This window comes from Ambystoma mexicanum, chromosome 6q, assembly GCF_040938575.1.
Source record: "Ambystoma mexicanum isolate Mex_15411 chromosome 6q, UKY_AmexF1_1, whole genome shotgun sequence".
NCBI classification, from domain to species: domain Eukaryota; kingdom Metazoa; phylum Chordata; class Amphibia; order Caudata; family Ambystomatidae; genus Ambystoma; species Ambystoma mexicanum.
Window position 1 is genome coordinate 1,417,130,530 of NC_090937.1, and position 22,744 is coordinate 1,417,153,273.

General features: G+C 48.0%; 1 protein-coding gene across 3 annotated transcripts in view; it reads left to right on the plus strand.

Annotated features, from left to right (window-relative positions):
* Positions 1-22,744, plus strand: part of ZFYVE28 (zinc finger FYVE-type containing 28) — an 881,464-nt gene that overhangs the window by 423,657 nt on the left and 435,063 nt on the right. For all 3 annotated transcript variants that reach the window (XM_069632121.1, XM_069632123.1, XM_069632122.1), the window contains exon 5: positions 4,630-4,719. In XM_069632121.1, coding sequence (XP_069488222.1) covers positions 4,630-4,719 — 90 coding nt within the window. The remainder of the gene's footprint in view (positions 1-4,629; positions 4,720-22,744) is intronic.

The window sequence follows — 22,744 nt, forward strand, 5'->3', positions numbered from 1 at the left end:
ATGGCATGATAACCTGTTCTAAGATGAGAGTTTGCAGCACACGCTTTTTGCTCACTGTACCTTTCACAGATGGGAAATATCCATTTGCACATCAGTCTTTGTCCCGCCCACATGGGCAGTCCAGCTCCGAAATGCTATGGCAATTCCCTTCTGAACAAGAGTACCGGCAGCAACCCCATACACGTGTTTCAGCCTTGTTGGGCCTCATCAGTGAGGTGAAGCTGTGCCTCTCTGAGTACAGTGAGCAGGGAGACCACGTCTGGTTGCCCCCAGGTAACTTAGGGTGACCAACCCCAAGTTCCTTACAAATATTTCACAAAAGTATCAAGGGGTGACTCGATATTTTGTAATACTTTGGCACTACAAGCACAGATGCTTCACCTCCATTGTAACCCTCATCCTCCTGCTATTATACGCCAACCATGGCTGTTCTGGACAATTAAGGGGAAAACCTTGCCTGGAAAATTCGACACAAGCCCCTATCGGGAAGCAGTGGACACGGTTCAGATGGCCGAATGGCTTAAGTGGCATTCCGAGAGGGAGAGTTGATGAGGAAATCTACCATCAAATGGGGCTCTTCGTAGTTGGTTAGTTTTAAGCAGAACTATGGGCTTAGGCTCACTGATGGGTGAAGACCCAGCTGCGCCGAACAAACTGCAGGCTACTATTCTCAGCCAATTTGCCCCTAGCACTAGAGAATTCCAGTTCATCTCTACCCCCCAATGAAATAACTGCCCCCCCTTTTATAAGGTGTGCAGCTGACAAGAGTCCGCCCATGGGTCAAGTTCACTCTTAAGCACTGTGAATTATCTGATAGATCAATCCTCAAGACGTTAGAGGCCTCAATTGACTGCCATTTTGAGCAAAACTGCGTGCAGGGAGCACTGAGATGTGCGATTGTGGGGGACGATTGGGTTTCCACCTCTGCTCAAAAGACTACTATTGATGAAAATACCAGTACATAAAGAGAGACCCTTTCTATAAACATTAAAATACTCAAGCCAAAGTCGCCACATTACTCGCTTGATAAGAAAGAACTGGAGGATCATACAGATGGACACTCAACTTCAAAAACTTTTCCCTGAACCACCTCTAATTGCCTACAAGAGAGGAAAGAACTTTCGGGATCAACTGGTAAGAGCAGAACGCACTCGGGGAACGACAACTAACACTGCATACCAAAAAAAACTAGAACCTTTGCATGTCTTCACTGTGGGAATTATAACAACATCACCAAAGGGGATTACATAAGACATCCGAGAACAGGGGCCAAGATAAAACTAAGACATTACGCCACCTGCAACACCAAGTCAGTCATCTACGCACTAAGTTGCCCATGTGGGATCTATTATGTGGGACAAACAAAAAGGAAAATGAAAGAGAGGTGCAATGAGCATAAAAGTAACATCAGGACAAAGAATGAACGGTCACCAGTAGCACGACACTTCTCAGAAAAAAGACACACAGTAGCTCAATTACGCTACCAGATATTAGAAGTGGTCACAAAGGCATCAAGAGGAGGTAACCATGCGAAGAAACTTGATCAACGCGAACTATATTGGATCGACAGATTGGAAAGTATGAACCCATATGGAATGAATGAAGAGTTTCATAACTGTTTTGGTTCACAGGTGAGGATTATACAAACAAATAATTACCCTAATGCCCATGTATTGTTGAATATAAATGGATGAGGATTGCATACACTTTTAACCTGTTTGCAGTACAGGACCTGTATTTATACCATATTCTTACAAATAGTTGCCAGTAAGTAGATTGGATCAAAGATGAGTATTGTATAAACAAGTTACCAACAGATTGTGAACAAAGATGCCCCTAGGTTTATGTCATTCTTCAAAAATAGGTTACCCCTCGAGTGATTTAATTAACCCCTAGATATCCCTAACATGGTGTCACCCCTGGTCTGGACATTGTACCATTTCCCATAATTTTGGCTTCTATTTCCATCCCACAGTCATCCTTTATTACTCTGGCATTTCTCTCTTAACGTGACACCTTAAGACTTTCACATCTTTTTTAATTGGTTGTACCTCCCCTGGTTTTCACTCCAGTGAAAGCCCTTTAGATACCTCACACACTGCATATCTCATGGCAGATTAAGAGGATTATTTATGTTAATTCCTCTTCCGTAGTCTTTATAAGATGGCTAGGATCCCGCGCAAATCTCTAATACAAATGGATTTATTTCGTCTAAAAATGCGCACACCGCGCGATATGCGGCGTGATGACGTCACGTGCATGACATCATCACGCACATGACTTGCGCGATGCAGACTGTGCAGGAAGCCATTTACTTTGGCTCTTTAAACGAACTTATCACATAGCAGAACTCACAGCTATTTGGCAGCCATCGCATCTGGGCACACGAGGAGGATTTCATGTCACCGAACCGAAGCGGCCTCTAGTAAGTAAGATTGTTTAGGAGCACGTTATTACACGTTTCTGGTTATTATCATAGTGGACCCCATACTTAGGTTGTTATTTTTTATAGCCTTGTTGGGTTATGTTCTGTATCTCCTTCTTAGGAGAACCTAATCATTTTGGGACCAATCTCTGAAGGACAGAAACACCCCCCACCCTATTTGAAGCTACAGCCACTCCCTTCTCGGCAGGTCATGGATTTTATACCCTAATCTTCAGGCATCCGCAGGATTCTCACAAAGATTATTCAAGCTCCTCACAACCTAATTAAAAAAGGTACATTTCTTTATAAATCCTTCAATGAATATTGTACATTCAATTCCTTTTAAATAAATATTTCTCACTTGTGCTAAGTAGATTAATCGTTGATTTATAGGGAGCATATTTACCATATCAGGCCACAGAAGATTGGAGTGATGTTAATTTCAGCAACTCAGTCTCTTAGACACAACCATGGGGCATCAATGTGAGGTAGGAACTACTGTGTTAATTTGATGTAAGCTATTAGTAAGAAACACTTATTGCTGGCTCAATGAGCGTAATTCCATCTGTGAATTATTATTTCTCTTGTAGATATCCAGAATTACCATCGTTGAAGTTTAAGAATTGAAGAAAACTCTATGGACATTAATAGACTTTGACAATCATTAACATTCACTCCAGAAGAAGGGATTTTTCCCGTAACGCGTTGAGTTTTTATGTACGAACACGTATGAGAAATCACAGAGATTGCTAAATGTTTTGTACAAATTGTATGATATGCAACAAAAATTGGTGAGAAATGGTTTGCATGTTAACAAAAGAAACTGCCTTACTATACTAGTGAATAAACAAATATGTCTCTGTGAACCTAGAGGTACACTAATTCATTACAAGTACAATTATTAATCTTCTGTTCTAAGTATTTAACATTGAACTATTCATGATTTTTTAAATTGACTTGGGTACCCAGAACATTATAATCCTGAGAACTATATAGATTGACTGTCCACGAACCGAACCGCATTCTCGAGTGTGCAGGGGACGTGAGGGGTCCACATTGTGTGGTTACCCTCTTTTCCAGTTTTCTCAAACCCACAACCTAGTGTCATGGTTGTCACAGTCCTCAGCACCTCACTACCAGCCATAAAACCAGTAAACCGGTTGAATCCTGAAGTGTTCTAGGTGTGCGTATGTGTTCTTTCTTCCTGTAATACCCACAATGGGGCTCAAGAAACCACAGAAAGGCCAACCAAAGCGAGGTCACAGTCTATCAATCTATGGTTCTGTATGGCACTCCACTCTGTCTGGCCAGACTGTCGAAGCTCCTGATGACAATCCAATGCCACTCAACCCTGCTTTTCTGCCAAGTGGATCCGCTGATGTTGTTACTTCAGGGACTGTGTAAATCTCCTTACTGATGCTTACTCACAAATTAGCAAAGCCCTGCACATGTTTCTGGATCGAAGATCAAAAGACGCTGCCAGTATGAAAAAATGCGTGGACATAATTGGTACCCTGACGACCATGCAGAGTGGAACTAACCAGTGTCGGGCGCCTGGTGCGCCTGATCAGGTGCGTGTACCAGCTGGTAACACGAAGAACAAGATTGATGTATGCTAAATTGCGAATAACACCACAGGCTGCTACCTCCCACCCACGTATATGTTTAGAAAGTGTTCTTTTTTCATGTAAATGTTTGTGCTAATTGTCTATCCGTGCATGGTCCACACTGCGGATTTGATACCGGTGACATGTAATGTTTGACAACTTGTACCATAGTAGTGAATTATTTGGTTGAGGAAAAACATTATTTGGAACAGCTCTTGTTTATTTTTTTTGGCGGTTTGTGCACAGCAAGTATACATAAGGTCGTGTGCTTTTAAGAATAAATAAAATACTGTAGGATGCAATTTATCATGCACTCGTTTTTGCAGATCGGGAGAATGAAATGAGGCAAAAACGGCCGATTGTCAATTGCAAAATACTGCCATGAAAAAGTACATGCTCCCCAAAAACTGCTTACGAACCTCGAATCTCAGCAGCAACGCAATTGGAGGTGTTTGCTGCCGATAATTAATCTCTCATTGAAGTGTTTGGATGCGTTTGCGAGCACTGCACTTTTTTAATCAAGCTGCAGAATGTTAAATCGCTAAAAGATGAAAAATACATAGTCATTCAAATTACATTTTTTTTTTTTTTTTGTAGTTACGTCTCAGCTATGGTACCTGTAAAGTCTCCAAAAGAATATTATGTTCAGCAAGAAGTCATCATACTTTTCTGTGAAACAGTGGAGCGGTGAGTAACACGCTGACAATGTAGCACTCGAGTTGTGACGTATGTATTTGACCTGTTTTGGTTCTGTAAATAATGGTTCACAAACATGCGAGTGGTGGATATTTGTTGTGCCCAGCGCTGCTGCTCATGCTAAACATTTGTACATGTAGTGTAAATAAAATAAACAGTGGCTGATTGGAATATTTGGCATAAATCTGCTGTTCGAAACCGATTGTTATTGAATTGTTGAGGAGGATATCAATGGCACTTTAAAGGTAAGGGCGCCAATTGTTTGTGTTTACTTAGTTGAGCGAATGGGTTGGGGCATGTCAAAGCAATACTTCACTTATTAACTACTTACCTTGCAGTGCAGTCATTCCAGAGGTGTCCTCACTGGTAGTGCATGAATGTTTACAAGGCATAAAGTTGAGTGCTAAACGCAAATCTCTTCTCGAGTCTTCATGAATATCAGTTGTTTATAAAACAGAGTATTGCCAGCGTTGAGAAGGACTTGGTTGGCAGATTATATCCTCTACTAATGGAGTTTTTTAGTTTACTTTTTTCTCTATCTCCTTTTAGGATTTTTTTGCACCCGGAGGGGAGACGTTGTATGGTTAAATTGGATTGGAGCTCAAAGGTCATTGTTGTGCAGTGTATTTTAACGTGGGTTTGTGTGTGTATATATATATATATATATCTTTCTGAGGCTTGTGGAATCTGCTTAGATCACATGCTGTGCATAGGCCGACATCTAGTGGAAGCTGCGGAGTATTATAGTTTGTTTTTCGAAACTCGAAAATGGGCGTCGACACAGGGCGTGCCAGTAATACTATCCCTAGTGTGACGTCCACTGTACCCATGATTCCTCACGCATCTAGGACCCTCGGATTGTTTTTTTCCGCCATACTGGTTGGAAGCATCCCGCGGAGTTCCCTGGCCTTAGCTTTAATTTTGCAAAAATACATAATATTTCGCCGTTTTCTACATCCCAACGTCGAGTCACCGAAGTTCAACACTCGACGCCGACAGGAGAGGAAAACAACCGTCGAGAGCTGCACGACGGACTTGGGCCTAGGAAGGCCTCTGGCCTCGGCCCCTACAAGTAGGGAGAGTGGGGGGGGGGGTGGTACATACTCAACTATCTATATATATATATATATATATATATATATATAATCACATTTTCTTATATAATCCTACACACACTAGCCCACTGCCACAGGGTGCTTATGGAGGGTACCCCTTTCCAATTTTGCCCTAAGTGCAACTGCAAGTACCCTTGGGTTGACAGACACGCTACCTGTAACCTCTGCTTGCCAAGGGACCATCCCGAGGCAAATTGCAGAGCGTGTAGTCGGTTTAAACCGAAGACTCTAAAGAACCGTTCGATTAAATGTTGGGCCCACCACGCCAGGCAACGAGAGGCCATGGAAGCGGAGGGTGCCTTCAGTGATGGCAGCGACGCCTTCCTATCGGACGGCGAGGGCAACCTGGTGTCGAGACAGCCAAGCGTAAGTCCCCGACCTCGGAAGGTTGGCCGGCAGGGCAGCTATCGGGAACACCCCCGGCGACACAAGTGCTACCCACGACACATCCACTAAGCATTTGATGTCCAACCGAGATTCGGCGCGCGCGTCGAGTTCTCGGAAAGAGGCACGCAGAGAATGGTCCACCGAATCGGTGTCCTCTGGGCGTTCTCGATCAAGATCGCCACATGACACCAGGCAACCATCCACTGTTGTCAAGAGTGCCTCGCTCCCTAAAGTAACAGAGGTTTGATCGTCGGGAGACGAAGACGACCCCCATCCCCAGGCCGCACTCCAGGAGTCAGCATCAGCAGACCGCGGGACGGCTGCTCCCGTGGCCCGACCACCACTTGCTAAGGAAAGGGACACCACCCCCGAATCTCGAGAGCAGATGTGGAAGAGCTCCGAAAAGGTGAAGACACCGGGGAAGCACTCTTCCAGTCACAAGGAGGGGGAAAAACAGCAGAAAAAGCATTCCCAGCCTTCATCTGCACCACAGACACATAAGGACAAGTCACAACCTTCTGAAAAGTTAGCCAAGACCCCTGCACAAGGGATAGGTCCAGTCAGGAAGGGAAACACTCCCAGGAGAGGGTAATCCCCAGTTCTAAGGAATGGTCAACTGAGGATATAGACAGTCATGTCTAGAATGTCATCCCTAGCAGACTTCTATGCCAAGAATCCACAACACTTCCTTGCCTATACCCCTGACGGGGCAACCCCCTCAGGGTCTAAGGACCCGCAACCCCTTGGTAAAAAACCTTGAGTTGATGCACCAACGCAAAGTAGGTCTTCTGACCCTTACCATGTTCAGCCATACTCTCTATATGATGAGGATCCATCATTTAACGATGATCCAGAATTGGCCACGTTAGACGTCAATACTGGAATGGATTACTATGCGGATGAAGAATCCCAAGAGGAGGACGAAGATGACGCAGAAGTCTACAGAGTAGACTCCCCAGTAGACAAGGAACCTCCGGTTACCAACTCTCCTGTCGACAATCAACCTCTCTTAAATGAGGTTTTATCTAGAGCGGCTGAACACTTCTGCATAGATACGCAGGGAGCACAGAAGGAGAGGGACTTTGCCGAGGAACTAGTGGGAGAGAAGAGACCTGTTGCCCAGGCCATCCCTATTCTCAAGTCAATGCAAAGGAGAATAGACCCTTCCCTTCTCAATCCCAATCTCACCAGGACAGTAAATCCCAGGATTGAAAAACTGTTCAGGGCAGCCCAATCGGACCCACTCTACATAAGGGGGCAACCGAAGCCGGACTCCCTGGTAGTGACTAATACCCGGAAGAGGGCGGGAACACCCTTATCTTCTGAAGCTCCCCCCTGACAAGGAGAGCAAGATTTGGGAAGGAAGGTAACCTCCACTTCCGCCTACCAGGCAAGGATTGCCAACTCCACCATCCTACTGGCGTGTTACAACTGCCATCAGTGGGAAGAAGTTGCAGCACTCATTGACTCCGCCCCGGAACATTTAAAAGGCCAGTTGGCGCAGGTTGCGTCGGAGGGAAGAGCCGTGTCTGGTTGCATCCTTAAGGCAACCTTTGATGCCACGGATAACGCCGGCAGACTGATAGCAGAGAGTACTGTTATCAAAAGACATGCTTGGTTACGACAATCTGGGTTTAAACCTGAGACACAAGCATCTCTAATAGACAAACCGGTGGAGCACGATCTACTGTTTGGTAAGGCTTTAGAGGACACCCTAAAAAATGCGAAGGATGAATACGAGACTCTCAAATCCCTGGGGCAGTTAACTAACAAACCCCCCAATCAAAGAGGGAATGGCAATTTTCGTCGCCCATGCGGCCGAAACTCACAAAGAGGCTCCAACTATTCCCAGGAGCAGGGTACACCATGGAATAACAACCAGCAGTCTACCCAAGGTTATGGCAGGGGTAACAAGAGGGGATGTGGTAAGGGTAGAGGCAGCCCCAGTAGAGGCGGCGGCACGCCTCCAGCAAAACAGTGACGTTCCGTTCAGGGTCCCTTCTCGCGCATCCCCAGTAGGGGGAAGCATTACCAACTTCACCCAAGCTTGGGAAGGTATCACATCAGACAGATGGGTGCTGTCCACAGTGTCCGCAGGATACTGCCTATAACTGTTAGAGCGTCCCTGAAACCACCCTCCACGTCAAAAAGTACATTCATTAGACCACTAGAAGATCTTCCTCGAAGAGATCGCCAATCTTCTAGCAAAGGACGCGATGGAACTCGTCCCGGGACACCAGGTAAACAAGGGTATTTATTCAACTTACTTCCTTGTGCCAAAAAAAGATTTAACAATGCGCCTAGTATTGGACCTGCGGCCTGCAAACAAGTATGTCAATCCTCAAATGTTTTGCATGACTACTCTCCAAAAAAAAAAAATTACATGGCAACATTGGACATGAAAGATGCCTATTTTCATACTTCTGTGCGCTGGGAACATAGAAGATTCTTGCGTTTCAAGGTGGACAGTCAGCCCTACCAGTTCAAGGTACTGCCCTTCGGTATAGCCTCGGCTCCAAGGGTATTCACCAAGGTACTGGCGGTGGCGGCGGCACACCTACGCAGGGAGGCAATCCCAGTGTAACCTTACCTGGACGACTGGCTCATCACGGGGGAGACCCCAGTAATTTGCAGATCAAATATTCAAAGAACTATCGACCTCCTTCGAATTGGGTTTCTCCATAAATGAGAAAAAGTCAAGTCTGGTGCCAAGCACCTCCAAACAGTTTCTAGGAGCTGTCCTAAACACACAAGAAGGGTTGGCCTTTCCATCAGAGGAAAGAATTCGGGATCTGATGCTGCAAATTCCGCCTTATCAGGCCGGTCGCCAGATAACGGTGCGCAAAGCAATGAGTTTGCTGGGCATGATGGTGTCATGTATTTATCTGGTCCCCCACGCGCGCCTGCGCATCCGTCCCATGCAAGAATGGTTGGCGAAACAGTGGTCTCAGGCAAGTGGTCAGTGGGACGATCTAGTGGTCGTTTCGCCAACACTTGTACGAAGTCTTCACTGGTGGACAAGAGAAAACCTGTCAAAGGGGAAACCTTTTTACGATCCTGAGGTACAGGCTGTAGTTACAACAGACGCATCTCTGTCAGGGTGGGGAGCACACCTTCTCCACACAGCTCAGGGTCTCTGGTCTCACTCAGTGGCCAAGAATCATATTGATCTGCTAGAACTTCTGGCAGTTTTCAGAGCTAAAGTGTTCGAGCCCTACCTGTTAAACCTGTCAATGCAGATCCTGACAGACAGCACAACAGCAATGTTTTACCTGAACAAGCAAGGAGGGACTTGTTCGCCAAATCTGTCCAAGCTTGCCTAGAAAATTTGGATTTGGGCACTCAGACGGAACATCTACCTGTCATCTCAACATATTCCAGGGGATCTCAATTCTCTGGCGGACGCTTTGAGCAGGGATCCCCACCCACAAGAACACGAATAATGTCTACACAGAGAAATCGTAGATCTCTTCTCTCAGTGGGGTTTCCCCACTATAGACCTATTCGCCGCAAGCGAAAACACAGTGCCCAGGATTCGCATCCGGGTTCCCCCAACCAGACTCCCTGGGGAACGCTCTGTTGATGGACTGGTCAGGGAGGTTTGCGTACGCTTCTCCACCAACCCCACCTCATCAGGAAGGTGGTCAACAAGATGCACAGGGAATCTATAATGCTCGTCCTAGTTGCTCCCATGTGGGCGAGGCAACCGTGGTTCCCACACTTACGCAGACTAGCGGTGTGCGATCCCATCAAGCTCCCATGCTGGTACAACCTACTGTCCCAGCACCAAGGTCAGCCAGTACATCCTCAACCCAACAATGAACCTGGCAGCATGGCTCCTGAGGTCATAGTTTGGGCATCTCAATTTACCTCAGAGATGTATGGACATCCTAAAACAATCTAGGAAGCCAAACACGAGCTATTGCTACTTTGACAAATGGATGAGATTTGTTATCTGGTGCCAGAATAAGCAAATCAACCCAGTTGATTGCACTCCTTCCACTATAGTCACCTACATGCTCCACCTGCTGGACGCAGGTTGGTATTTAATACACTGAAGGTATACCTGGCAGCTCTGTCAGCGTACACCACCTCGCATAACAAAGTATCGTGGTGGAAAGTACCAGTGGTTAAAGCCTTCATGAAAGGAGTAAAGAGACTTCACCCTCCAATTTCTAACCCACCACCAGGGTGGGACCTTAATGTAGTGCTTGCTAAACTCATGGGCCCTCCTTTCGAGCCCATGCATAAGAGCAGTCTCAAACACCTGACATATAAAACTGCCTTCTTGGTAGCCATTACGTCTATAAGAAGGGTCAGTGAAATTCAGGCTCTGTCAGTGCAGGACCCTTTCTTTACTGTCCATAAGTATAAACTGGTTCTCACCGAAGTTTATTTCCAAATTCCACGTGAACCAGGCCATCCGGCTTTCTTCCAAGACCCACAAAGCTCGGCTGAGGTGAAACTACACACCCTAGATGTGCATAGGGCGGTCCTATACTATACTATGTAAACAAAACCAGACCACTGAGGAAAACAGACCAAGTGTTTGTCTCCGTAGCTACAGGCAAATAGGGAGATCGCGTCTCTAAAGGGGGCATCTCTAAGTGGATTATAAACTGTATCCAGCTGTCTTACTCCCTTTCTGAAAAAATTCTGCCTTTCACGCCAAGAGCCCACTCTACAAGAGGCATTGGGGCCACTCTGGCTTTTATTGCAAATGTACCCCTTGACACCATTTGCAAAGCAGCTACCTGGAGCTCTATTCACACTTTTACTGAGCACTACTGCATTGACACCCATTCCAAGACAGATACTCAAGTGAGACAAGCGGTTCTAAGACATTTATTTGCTCATGACCCTTCTCACATCCCACCTCCTTCTTCTAACATTGCTCGCTAATCTATGCACAGCATGTGATCTAAGCAGATTCCACAAGCCTAAGGAGGGATACATTACTCACCGTAATCGTATTTCTGATGCTTGTATCTGCTTAGATTCACATGTGACCCACCCTTCCTCCCCTTTGAGAGAAGGCGCATGGATGCTTGTAGTTCTTTCTATCTGCTTGGATAATCTGTACTCGCGCTACTCCTCATGCTACCTCATGTCAGAAAAAATACAATCTGAGGGTCCTAGACGTGTGAGGGATCTTGGGTACAGTGGATGTCACACTTGGGATAGTATTACTGGCACGCCCTGTGTCGACGCCCATTTTCGCGTTTCTTTCTCTTTCCTGCGCGGGGCCCGACACGCGGCCGTAACCCCGCCCACCTTGGCTTCCGCATCGCCCATCAGTCCTTTTCTCGGCTCGTTCGGGACTGGACGCACTTGCATCCTTGGAAGAGTTTCTTCCCTTTTTTTCCTCTCTGGCTCTTGCTAGCGATCGTGTGCTGGTCTTTCTATGTCGTTCAAACTAGATTTTCCAAAATGTATCATGTCACCGTCGTTTTGGGAGTGCGGATCACCATCCTCTTTGTTTAGAATGCTTGAGTCCTTGCAGTACCGGATCACCGTTGGGACTCCTGTTTTTACTGTGACTCCCTTTCGGTCCGGGCACTTCAACTTCGGTTGGAGCGGTGAGAGGAGGTGTTCCGACGAACTCCTCCTTCGCATTATCAGGTGTTCATCGATGAGAAGAAGAAACGCCCGGTAAGTTCTTTACTTTTCAGAGCACCCCGGCCAGGGGATACCTTTCCGGGTTCCTCTTGGGCCAGGAGGGGCGTTGATCACTCTGCCACCGGGGTTCGCCCTGAGGTGCCCGTTGGGCCTAATAATTGTACCAGTGTTTTCTCAGAGGGTCTCCGTAAGGGGCCTGTAGATACCGGAGTGCGCTCCGAGGCCCCTCCTGTGAGGGCTGTTTGTAGACCCAGTTCTACTGAGTCATTGGGTACCGGAGCTTGCTCTGAGGCCGTTCTGTTGGTTTCCCTCAAAAATAAGACCGGGGTGCGCACCGAGGCCTTGGGTGGGCTTGCTGTTACCAAACGGATGTTCGAGGCCCATGCTGATAAGGCTGTTACCACTTATCCAGCAACTTCACCACCAGGACATACACATCAGCTGTCCCCACACTCACAGCGATGGGTTGACCTCCGCTTTTACTTCCAACATTGTCCCACGCACTCGTTTCCAACGAGGTCAGGATGCAGCACCGGCTGAACCCTGACCATGCTCACGGACTTGCTACTGTCCGCGTTGACGGGCGTCCCGTCTCCTAGACGACCCGACATCGCACACACGGCGCATGCGCGAGGATTACACATTACTCCTCTACGCATGCGCAGTGCTTATACTGACACACAGCTCTCTCTATAACGAACGTGAGCGCCATTTCCCGATCGCACACAGCGCGAGTGGATCTCCAGAGAGATTAAGGTGAGGATTCTTTTCCTGGCGTTCAGTCCTGACTAGGTAGCTTATCTCCAACTTTTTTAAACGCACTTGAGTCTGGGCAGACTTATCTATTTGCCTTCTTGCTCCCCAGACTCCCGATCTGAACAACAGACCCACAGGCAAGAACACTGCTCCTGCCACAGCCAACATCTTGCGCACCGCACTGCGGAGCCTTGCAGTACCGCCCTCACGCGACTGCCACAACGAGGTACTTCATTACCCGTTTCCTTCATTCTCCCATATATAATCAGGCATGTTGGTCCCTTACCAGCTATACCAACACACGTGTTCGGATATTTTTCAGATCATCCCATAGCGCACCATGCTTTCACCTGGACATCAATTACCCAACCATGAGGGTTCTAACAACTCGCAGCTGATCCTCTTCCCTCATTTTTAAGGTTAGTGGTGGAGACCGGAGGGACAGCCCTGAAGTTAGCCTCTCACGGGCTCTTTCTAAAAACTCAGTAATGATCCATCCCCTTGACCATTCAACAATATACCTTTTTATATTGTTTTTATCTATAGGGAGTCCTGCTTTACCTGGCCCCAGAAGAAGGCTGGCATCTTTTCACAGCCGAAACGTCTATTTTGTCATCGTGCCCCGAGCCTACATCTTCCGGACCGATGACCAGAATCCTTAACATCTTCATGTTGACGCTGCCTTATAGCATAGGTTCCTTTAAAGCACAGTGCTGTGTATAGGTTATGTGTGACTAGGACAATATTCCAATAGGTTGTCCAATATGATGTAATACTTGGCAACTCAACAATACAACACAACACAGCACCAGTATAGTTGTGTGTAGTTAACACACTATACTCACTTTGTAAATGCACAGCCTTTTCTTTCCTTGAAACTGCTGGCACATTTCGAAAAAAGTCACCTTTTGTATGCTGCACCGTATGGACTAAACAGGCTCAATTGAGTAACTTCATGTCACCACAGAACATGGCTTGCTATTTAAATATGTATTTAATATTCATGTACTTGTGTTCTAGATAACTCGCCAAGTGGGAGACCAGGTTTATTCTACTTTCTTTTTCATGTTCAAAAAAAATTTGCATGTTTTATTTATTCTTTGTGCTTACATTGAGTTCCCTATGTTTGAAACTTGCGACCTAATTAATAAAGGTCACAGAAATCGTTTTTTCTCCAGGACTTGGATTTGTACTTCCCTCCAATGATACATACTTCTAAAGATGTATTAAACCTTATTATGGAGATGTGTTGAAACTATTATTACAACTATCCATTGTAGTACAAATGGTTGAGGACAGGACCACCCCCCTGTATTAAATATTTATCTAGCCTTGATATCCTGCCCGACTACAGGATTTCCCTCATGTTAGAAAACCCCTACAACTACACCAGCGGCCTCTTAGGTAAACATAGAGTCCCTTGTGCGCATCCTTATCGGCCAGTTTATGACTGGAACGCTCGAATGCCTCTTCCGCACAATGTTTTGCTGCCTGCAGGATCGGCACCGTTGATTTATGTGGATACGTCGGTGGAGGGGTCTGTGTGGCACCCGTCACTGTTGCGTCCCTGGATTTGTCCACCTCATGAGAGGCCTCCTCAGGTTCCGAAGCAGTCCCCGGAGGAAGCCTTTTTCGGTAAATTTCAAACGCTTATGCGTACCGACCCCATGAGGGGTATTTCAAAGGGCTATTTAGGGAGATATGTCCTCCCACACCTCCGGCTCCACCTGCTCCTCCGGTGGATCCGCCGGCGCCTCCCTTGCCTACAGTGCCTCCCCCGACTCTTCCGCCTTTGCCCCCATTGTCCCCCGTGGACAAGGCAGCGCCCGACACGGTTCAGCAGGACCCTGATCTGTCGGATGACGCACAAGGCGATCAGGACAACGAGGACCTCCCCCGCTCTATCAGAGCTTTTCATGACCGGGTACTGGACATGATGAACTTCTTAGATGTTCCAGTGCCCAAGGCACCCACTCCGCAGGAGGGCGTGCTTTCTGGGGTGTTCACCCTGTCTCCCTTGGAGCGTACCGGCCTGTTCTTGCAGAAGGACGTTCTGGCCGAGGTTTTTGTCAATAAGAAAATTGACGCTAGATAAAGGCTGCCTTCTTCGGAAGAGGTGGCCCTGTCATCTTGTCCGCCCCCCCTTCTCCACAGTGGTGGCTGCGGCCACTTTGCAGTGCAGGCCTGCAGCATCCTCTTCCACGACGGCTACTCAGGTTCTGGGAAAGGAGGACAAGCTCCTCGACTCCCTTGGGAGGAAAATCTTCGCCAACTTGGCCTTGCAGCTCAGGCAGGCCAACGCTGAATTGATATTAGCGGGAGCTAACATGCGGATGGGGAAAGGTCTGTCGGAGTTTGAGGAGTTTATCCCGGTCGAGAAGCTGGAAGACTTTAGAGGAGGCCTTTCCGACGCCAGGGTCTTGGCCCGGGATCTCCTGGAGGCTGCGGCTCATCACGTAGACACCTCGGCTCGGGGCCTTATGCTGGGGGTTGATACCTCACGGCAGGCGTGGCTGCATGCAACTAAATTTTCGAAAGAAGTGCAGGACAAGGTGCTGGACCTTCCGTTCGAATGGAAGGAGCTCTTTCATGCTACAACAGATGTAGAGCTCACCAAGACGAAGGATAGCACTCAGACAGCTAAGTCCTTGTCTGTCCTGGTTAAGGCTCCTTTCAAAACCCAGAGACTGTTGTCGCAAAGTCGACCTTCCTCTGGCTTTAAGGGCTTCATCGAACACAAGTCTCGCAGAGTGGATACCCCTGCGGGGAATAACCGCTGTAGGCAACGGTTTTTCCTCCCGTTCCTCAGCCTCCTCCTCCGGTTCAGGTGGCACCACCACAGATTAACCTGCTAAATTAGGGTTTTCCGCGCTCGCATGAGACCCCAGTGGGAGGACGCATTGCGTCTCATTGGGAGGCGTGGCAGGCCATCACAGAAGACAGATGGGTCTCGTCAGTCGCAACCTACCTCTACCCCCCCACCACACCCCTCAGCTGTGTGGCTCGCCCTCCCTCAAAGCTGAGTTTCAGAAACTTCTGGACCTCAGAACTGTGGAACCCTTTCCCCTTGGGGAGCGAGGGGAGGGCTTTTACGGTGCCCAAACCGAACCAGGCTGGCCTGCGCACCATCCTAGACCTTTCCCAGTTCAATCGTTTCCTACCCCAAGAGAAATTCAAGATGATCATGCGCGGCCAGATACGGTCCTCCTTGCAGATGGGCGATTGGCTCAGCGCCGTGCATCTTCAGGATGCATACATGCATATCCTGATTTGGAAACCACACAGGAGATTTCTCTGCTTCTCTTTGGGAGAGGAACACTTCCAGTTTCGAGTGCTTCCTTTTGGCCTCAGCTCGGCGCCGCGTGTCTTCACGAAGATGTCGGTGATTGCGGCCTATCTTCGTCTCCAGGGTATCCATGTGTATCCATATTTGGACGACTGGCTCTTACGCAGCCCTTGCCCGGTGACAGCAGCGGGCAATCTCCAGTCTCTCCTTCAGCTCCTGTTCCATCTTTGGCTGTCGGTGAACTGGCGGAAATCTTCCATGACGGTCTTGCAGGACCTGATTTTCCTGGGTTTTCGCTGGAACACGATCGACTGCAGAGTGTACTTGACCGGGGACAGAATGGCGAATCTGTTAGCCACATGTCAGATGTTTGCGCAGTCGGAGAGCATGTCGGCCTGGTGGTTCCAGAGGTTTCTGGGCCTCATGGCGTTGTGCGTGCTGGCTCTTACTCTTGCTCGTCTCAAGATGAGACGGACCCAGATGGCTCTTCGGAGTTCCTGGCGTCAGGCTGTGGACCCGGATTCCAAGCTGATAATGATTCTGGATTCCATGAGTGGACCTGGATTGGTGGTCATCTCTCAGCAACCTGTCGGTGGGTGCGGGGTTTCAGGACCCAACCCCCACGGTGACGATCACAACGGACTCCTCCCTTCTGGGGTGGGGTGTGACAGACTCCTCCCTTCTGGGGTGGGGTGCGACGTTAGATCTTCTTCAGGTCTCGGACCTGTGGTCGCCTCAGGACACGCTCCTGCACATAAATCATTTGGAGCTTCTGGCGATCTTCCTAGTGCTCAGGGCATTCAGACCGCTCATTGCCAACAAGGTGGTCCACATACGCACGGACAATGTGGTTTCAATGTATTACATCAACAAGCAAGGGGGAACGAAATCCCACCCCCCCCCCCTCGTGGACCTGTCCATCCAGATATAGGAGTAGGCCGTGCTTCATGGTGTCTGGCTGCTTGCAATACACATCCCGGGCCAGCTGAATGTCACAGCGGATGCCCTCAGCCGGCAGACAGTGGTCAGCACCGAGTGGGAGTTGAAGGCGGAGGTCCTTTCATGGATTTTCCTGCGTTGGGGCGCACTGGAGGTGGACCTCGTCGCTACGGCGGTTAGCAAGAAGCTTCCTCAGTATGCCTGCAGCGGGAGGTTGGGAGCCTTCTCTCTGGGGGACGCTCTCGAGATTCCATGGCACAACATGAGAGCTTACGCCTTTAGTTCATCGAGCAATTTGGAAGCTGAAGAACTCGGTAAACTGTTCCCTTCTACTCATAGCCCCGTGGTGGCCAGCCAGGTTTTGGTTCTCAGAACTTCAACACCTGTCGGTGTATCCACCGATCAGGTTACCAGTGACCTCCGATCTTCTCCACTAAGGGGAACAGCAGAGGTGGCACCCTTCCCCACAATCGATCAGCTTGGCGGCATGGTGCTGTAACGCTCACCTGGTATCCACGGGGACGTCACTCAGCCTCTTCTGACCTCTTACGACCTCGAACCCTTCCCTGGAGGCTATTTGACTGGAGACTGGGCCTTGTTTTCTTGGATAGTGTGCTCTCCGTCCTGCCTTCAGCGCAGAGGCGCGTTGATTGATGCAGGCTCGTTGCTGCCTAGTTACTTCACTGGCAAGAGTCCGACAGGTAAGTATAATGAGTCTTTTGAACAGTTCTCTAACTTAGTTCCTTTCCTTCCTTAGATGATGGCCAAAGTCCGGGGATGGCAGCGTGCTTCTGAGATGAGTAGCGCTGAAGGTGAGTGAGAGCGCGATGCACCCCTTTCGTATTTGCATTGAACCAAGTTCTTTTTCTGTGTCTTTTAGGTGCCGCAAAGTTTTCAACGTGGATGCCAGTTATGAAGAACAAATCCGGTGGGTAAGCGCGGTATGCAGCGCCTCTAGATGTTTCCACGCTAACCTGGAGTGTCTCTTCCCTCTTGCAGATGGATGAGAAGTTCCAGAGTCAGAGTTCCCCCAGAGCGGCTGGGATTCAGGTAAGCGTTTGAAGCTCGTACAGTATTTAAAAATAAGCAAAGGTTTGCAGAATGCTTACTAATGCCTTTTTTTTCTGTTATTTTCCCTTTTCCTTAGGAAGCGGCGTGCCGGGATGGGAAGGACCCCGCCGAAAATGCCCGCAGAACAGAAGGAGCGATGACTGATAGGCAGAAGCGCCGCAAGGTAAGGCTGTTCCTAACGGTGTTCTTGTTCTTGCAGGAGCTGAGCGCAGAAGAAAGATGCAGGCCTACTGGAGACCGATCCGAGCACGATGAGTGTCACGCTGCAGGTGCAGAAAACGCAAAGCATGTTTCTCAGCCTGGGTGTGGCTTAAATAGTCTCTGGGTATCCCAGGTGCCTCTGGGCTGAACCACATCCAAAAGACTAGACCGCACATGCAGTTCTGGGAACCGAAATATGTGGGGGGCATCCATCTTGTCCCCATCAATGCACTACAAGTCCAATTCCCAATGTTATCCTATGGGAGTGAGTGAGACTGGTGCCACAAGCGCCAAGTCTGACCAAGTAGGTCTTTGGATGGATGGATAGGCCCTTGAGGGCCATGTAGGTGATCGTGGCCTGGCTCCAACCTGACATCTTGGAGGGCTGGGGACATGAGTGGCAGGAATCATGACAGGTGCCTGAGTTCAAGTCTTTAGAGCATCTTAACTTGTCTTCGGATAACATGCGTATTATCCAGGCAGCCAGGAAACCCTCGACCAGATCCCAGTACAGGAGTAAATGGCTCAGGTTCTGTCATTGGTGTTTAGAGAAGCAGTTGGATCCAAGGGTGGCTACGATTGACACCGTGCTGTCCTTCGTGTCCTCCCTAGCAGAGTCGGGTATTCACGTTCTGTCATGCAGAACGTACCTTTCAGCAATTTCCGCTTATCTTTCTACGGAACAATGCTCTTATTCTCTGAGTAACCCAGTGGTTAAGAGGCATTTTGCAGGCCGGTTCGTAGTCCGCACCCATCGTGGGTCCTAAATGTAGTCCTGACGGCGCTGTGCCATAAACCTTTTGAACCAATGGCCACAGTGGACCTCAAGTACCTATCAAGGAAATTGTCCTTTCTGGTCACTGTTACTTCAGCGAGGAGGGTGATTGTGCTCCAGGCCTCGTCAGTGGAGCATCCATTCTTGATCTTTCACAAGGACAAGGTAGTCCTACGTACAAACCCGGCCTTCCTACCGAAGGTGGTAACTGAATTCCATCGGAATCAGTCGATCTCCCTACCAGTCTTTTTTCCGAACCCTGCCTCAGAGGCTGAAAGGGTTCTGCATTGTCTTGATGTCAGAAGGGCTCTTAAGTTCTACCTTGACAGGACTTCTGAGCTTAGGAGTAGTTCTCAACTTTTTGTGACCTTCGGTACCCCTCAGGGTAAGCAGGCGTCTAAGGCGACTATTTCTCGGTGGATCGCCGCCTGCATCAGAGTCTTTCACCGTCCAAGGGCTGAAACCGCCTAAGGGTATGCATGCCCACCTGGTGTGGGGCAAGGCAGCCGCGGTTGCTTTTCAGAAATATGTCCCCTGGGAGTCCATTGCTAGGGCAGCTACTTGGGCCTCCCCATCTGCTTTTTGTAAGCATTATTGTCTGGACATGAATTTTAAGAGCTGATGCTCAGTTTGGTCAGCCTGTGCTGAAGAACCTTTTTCAGTAAGGGGCATTTCTATCCACCCGTAGTTCCTGTTAGTAGTGCTTGGGAATCTCCCATAAGTATGGAGAAATGGGATGGGACGTAAGAGTATAACCAGGTTACTCACCGTAGTGACCACCTTACTCCTAGTCCATAGTCCCCTTTCCTCCATACGCCAGCCCGCCGTCCCCTCTAATAAGGTTCCTCTGTTAATGCTAATTGTTCTCTGACCTGGCGATAGAAAAGGACTGATGGCCGATGCACGGGGCGGAGCCAAGGTGGGCGGGGTTACGGCCGCGTGCCGGGCCCCGCGCAAGAAAGAGAGGAAGGACACATTTTTGGAAAATGTTTTGGATGCTTTTTACAAAGTGCTCTGGTCCCGTCCCACAGGATGGAGAGATGTCCCATAAGTATGGAGGAAAGGGGACTATGGACTAGGAGTAAGGTGGTCACTACAGTGAGTAACCTGGTTAATCTATATCTATATAGTTTTAGATATCTATATAGATATCTATATAGATATAGATCTAATCTATATCGGTGGCACCTATTCTCATACATACCCTAATGTTCAATCCGCTAATCTTCAATCTAAGCCGTGAGCTGCTAGTATTACTCCTCACCCACTCAGCCATATAAGTGCTCCCACGCAGCCAGGGTGGACTAGGGAACCAAAAGAGGCACCAGAAATGTTCAAGGTGGCACCCTTTTTACACATTTTCACCAAGCCAAACCTTTTTCCTATGTGAACATTTGAAAATAAAATGGCTTACCACACAAGATACCTAGGGTGTACAGAGGCCTGTTGGGGAAATCTCCAGTTCCCTATAGGCCTGTGCACCCCCGAGTTCCCCAGTATACAGACGACAAAGCATTATGTTTCACTGTTTTGTGCAAAGGATATCTCGCCACTCAATGGCTGCCTCACAATCATCCAAACTTGGATTATAAATACATACCTGAAGCTCAACCCACTGAATACATAGTACGTCCTACTAGGCCACCTTAAAAAGGGACAGAAAAGGTTGACTACTTGATCTGGAATTAGTTGGCTTTTCTCCTCAACTGTGCTCTATCCTCCCACCAATGTAGTGCAAACAAATCCAAACTGCCTGGTCCCAACCAGCTTTCTTCTGGAAGATCAAACATTTCCACCTCTGACTTACGAACCAAGGTTCATGCCCATGAAATTTCAGATTTGGGCACTGGCAATGTCCTTTCCTTTGCCGTCTCTACTTCGCTCTTCACAGGGGGAGGGGTTGCACTACCTTCATGGTGTACACAGTTCAGTGCTCCACAGTGCAGTTTACTGCCGGAACCAAAATGTCACCATCTACAATTAGGCAATTACTTCGGCTACCCGTTACAGACGGAACACTGTTCAAGACAGCATGCCGCACTATCACGCCCAAAACACTCCAGTTGTGCTGGCTTGCACACATTTACGCGGCACACCATCTCCAGGCTTCAGACCAAGTTAGTCTGCAGTGAAAACATGGAAATTGGCATTCTCGTGCTGTGGGCCAGCTGACAGGAATTCATTTCTAGTTTGTCTCTTGCTTGCAGAATACTTTTGCGCTATACAAAATCACTGGCTAGTTGCTTAAAACATATTTCACCTTACTTGCATGCAGCAGTTGATTTGGGAAACTGCTACATACGTCACAGAACATTGTTTCATTCTTGCACTTCTTTGGAGCAGGCTGAATTAGTCATGCTATAATACCGGATATTAAGTGTGTTTTGTGTGGACTGCATCTAGGCAATTGTGTTCGAATGCGCTTCTTGATTTATTTAAGGCATCATTTCTCGCTGCACTTGGGTATGTATATAAGAACTGAGGTATAGACTTTGAAGAATTGCAGATCAACCGAAAAGAGATTGATTTTAATATCACGCCAGCATAGGCATCTTGCCTGTAACGTGGTCGATAGATATTAATTTATTTATTAGTGCACTGTGTAAGCCCATTGGGTGAATATCCATTAGTGTCCCTGTTAAACTGTAGTTGGAATAAGATATACGTCACTACACTTCTGTGAAACAGCCAACATTTATTAACCTTGAACACTGAATAAAGGTTGAAAATGCAGAAACCAAGAAAAAGGATACAGTAACTGGTAAAGATCTTCAGACTGAAAGATGGCTGTAAGTTCTTAAATGGTAAGTCGTGGAGGGTTGGTTTCAGCTAGGTTAACTCCAAAACAGGTCTTCACGTAGCTTCAGCTAGGAAAAACAGTTTATTATTTATAGGCGAGCACCCTGTTGATATATCTCAGCATCCTCTGCTGGGCTTTTATTGGACCAATGTCTTTTACAAATTGCATGTGAACAATACTTCTGGTTTTCTTACAAGACTCTGGTGTCAAATTACTTCCCCACTGGTTCTCTTTGCTTCCCAGTGCGGCTTACTGAGAAGAAATTCACTACGGAACACTTTCACTTGCACAGTTTCATGCAGATGTTTGTCTGTTACATTATCAACTCCAGCTACGATTCATAGGTGGCCCCGCCTCCATTGTCTCGTCTTACTTGCCGTCCAAAGCTCTCTGTGTGAAGCCGTGTTGCCTAAGCAGCTGTTGAGCCCCGCCTCCCTCGTATCTTCTAACTTGACGCTGACGCCCACTGTACAAGGTCGCGTTGCTTACACAACTGTTGCCCTGCCTCCCTCGGGAGAGACTATTGGCTGTGAGGGGCCCCTCCCATCGCTTCGTACCTTCTGACAAGCGTACGCTTGTCGAGCGATGGGTCGGGTTTAAGCAGCTGATGCGGTCTGCTCCTCCTCCGGTCGGCTCTTAGTTCGGCAGACAGATAAAGCAGTCATACGCTGTGAAATCAGCTGGGCAAGCCGGGCCCCTCCATTTTCCTGGACCACGGTCTCTCTGCAACACAGGGGTTTCCAGCTGTACACACAGTACTTTATCACAGGACACTCTCGCGGCTCTTTCAGCTTTTCCCTCATTTAACAACTTCAAATAAACCGGCGCAACGATGCCTTAACTTCTATTTGCTTTTCCTCACAACATCTTAATATGCCCAGCTGTAACGGATGTTTTTCTCTCCTTCTCTTTCCGAGGTTTCCTAGCAACTACAAACTCAGGCAGCCTTGAGTGAAGGAAAGCACATTAACCCTTCCTTCACCAGTTATTAGCCGGGTCAGCCATTTATTAACCCCTTGATCTAGGCCTGAAACTATACCTCATTACACACTTTGAAGAATTGCAGA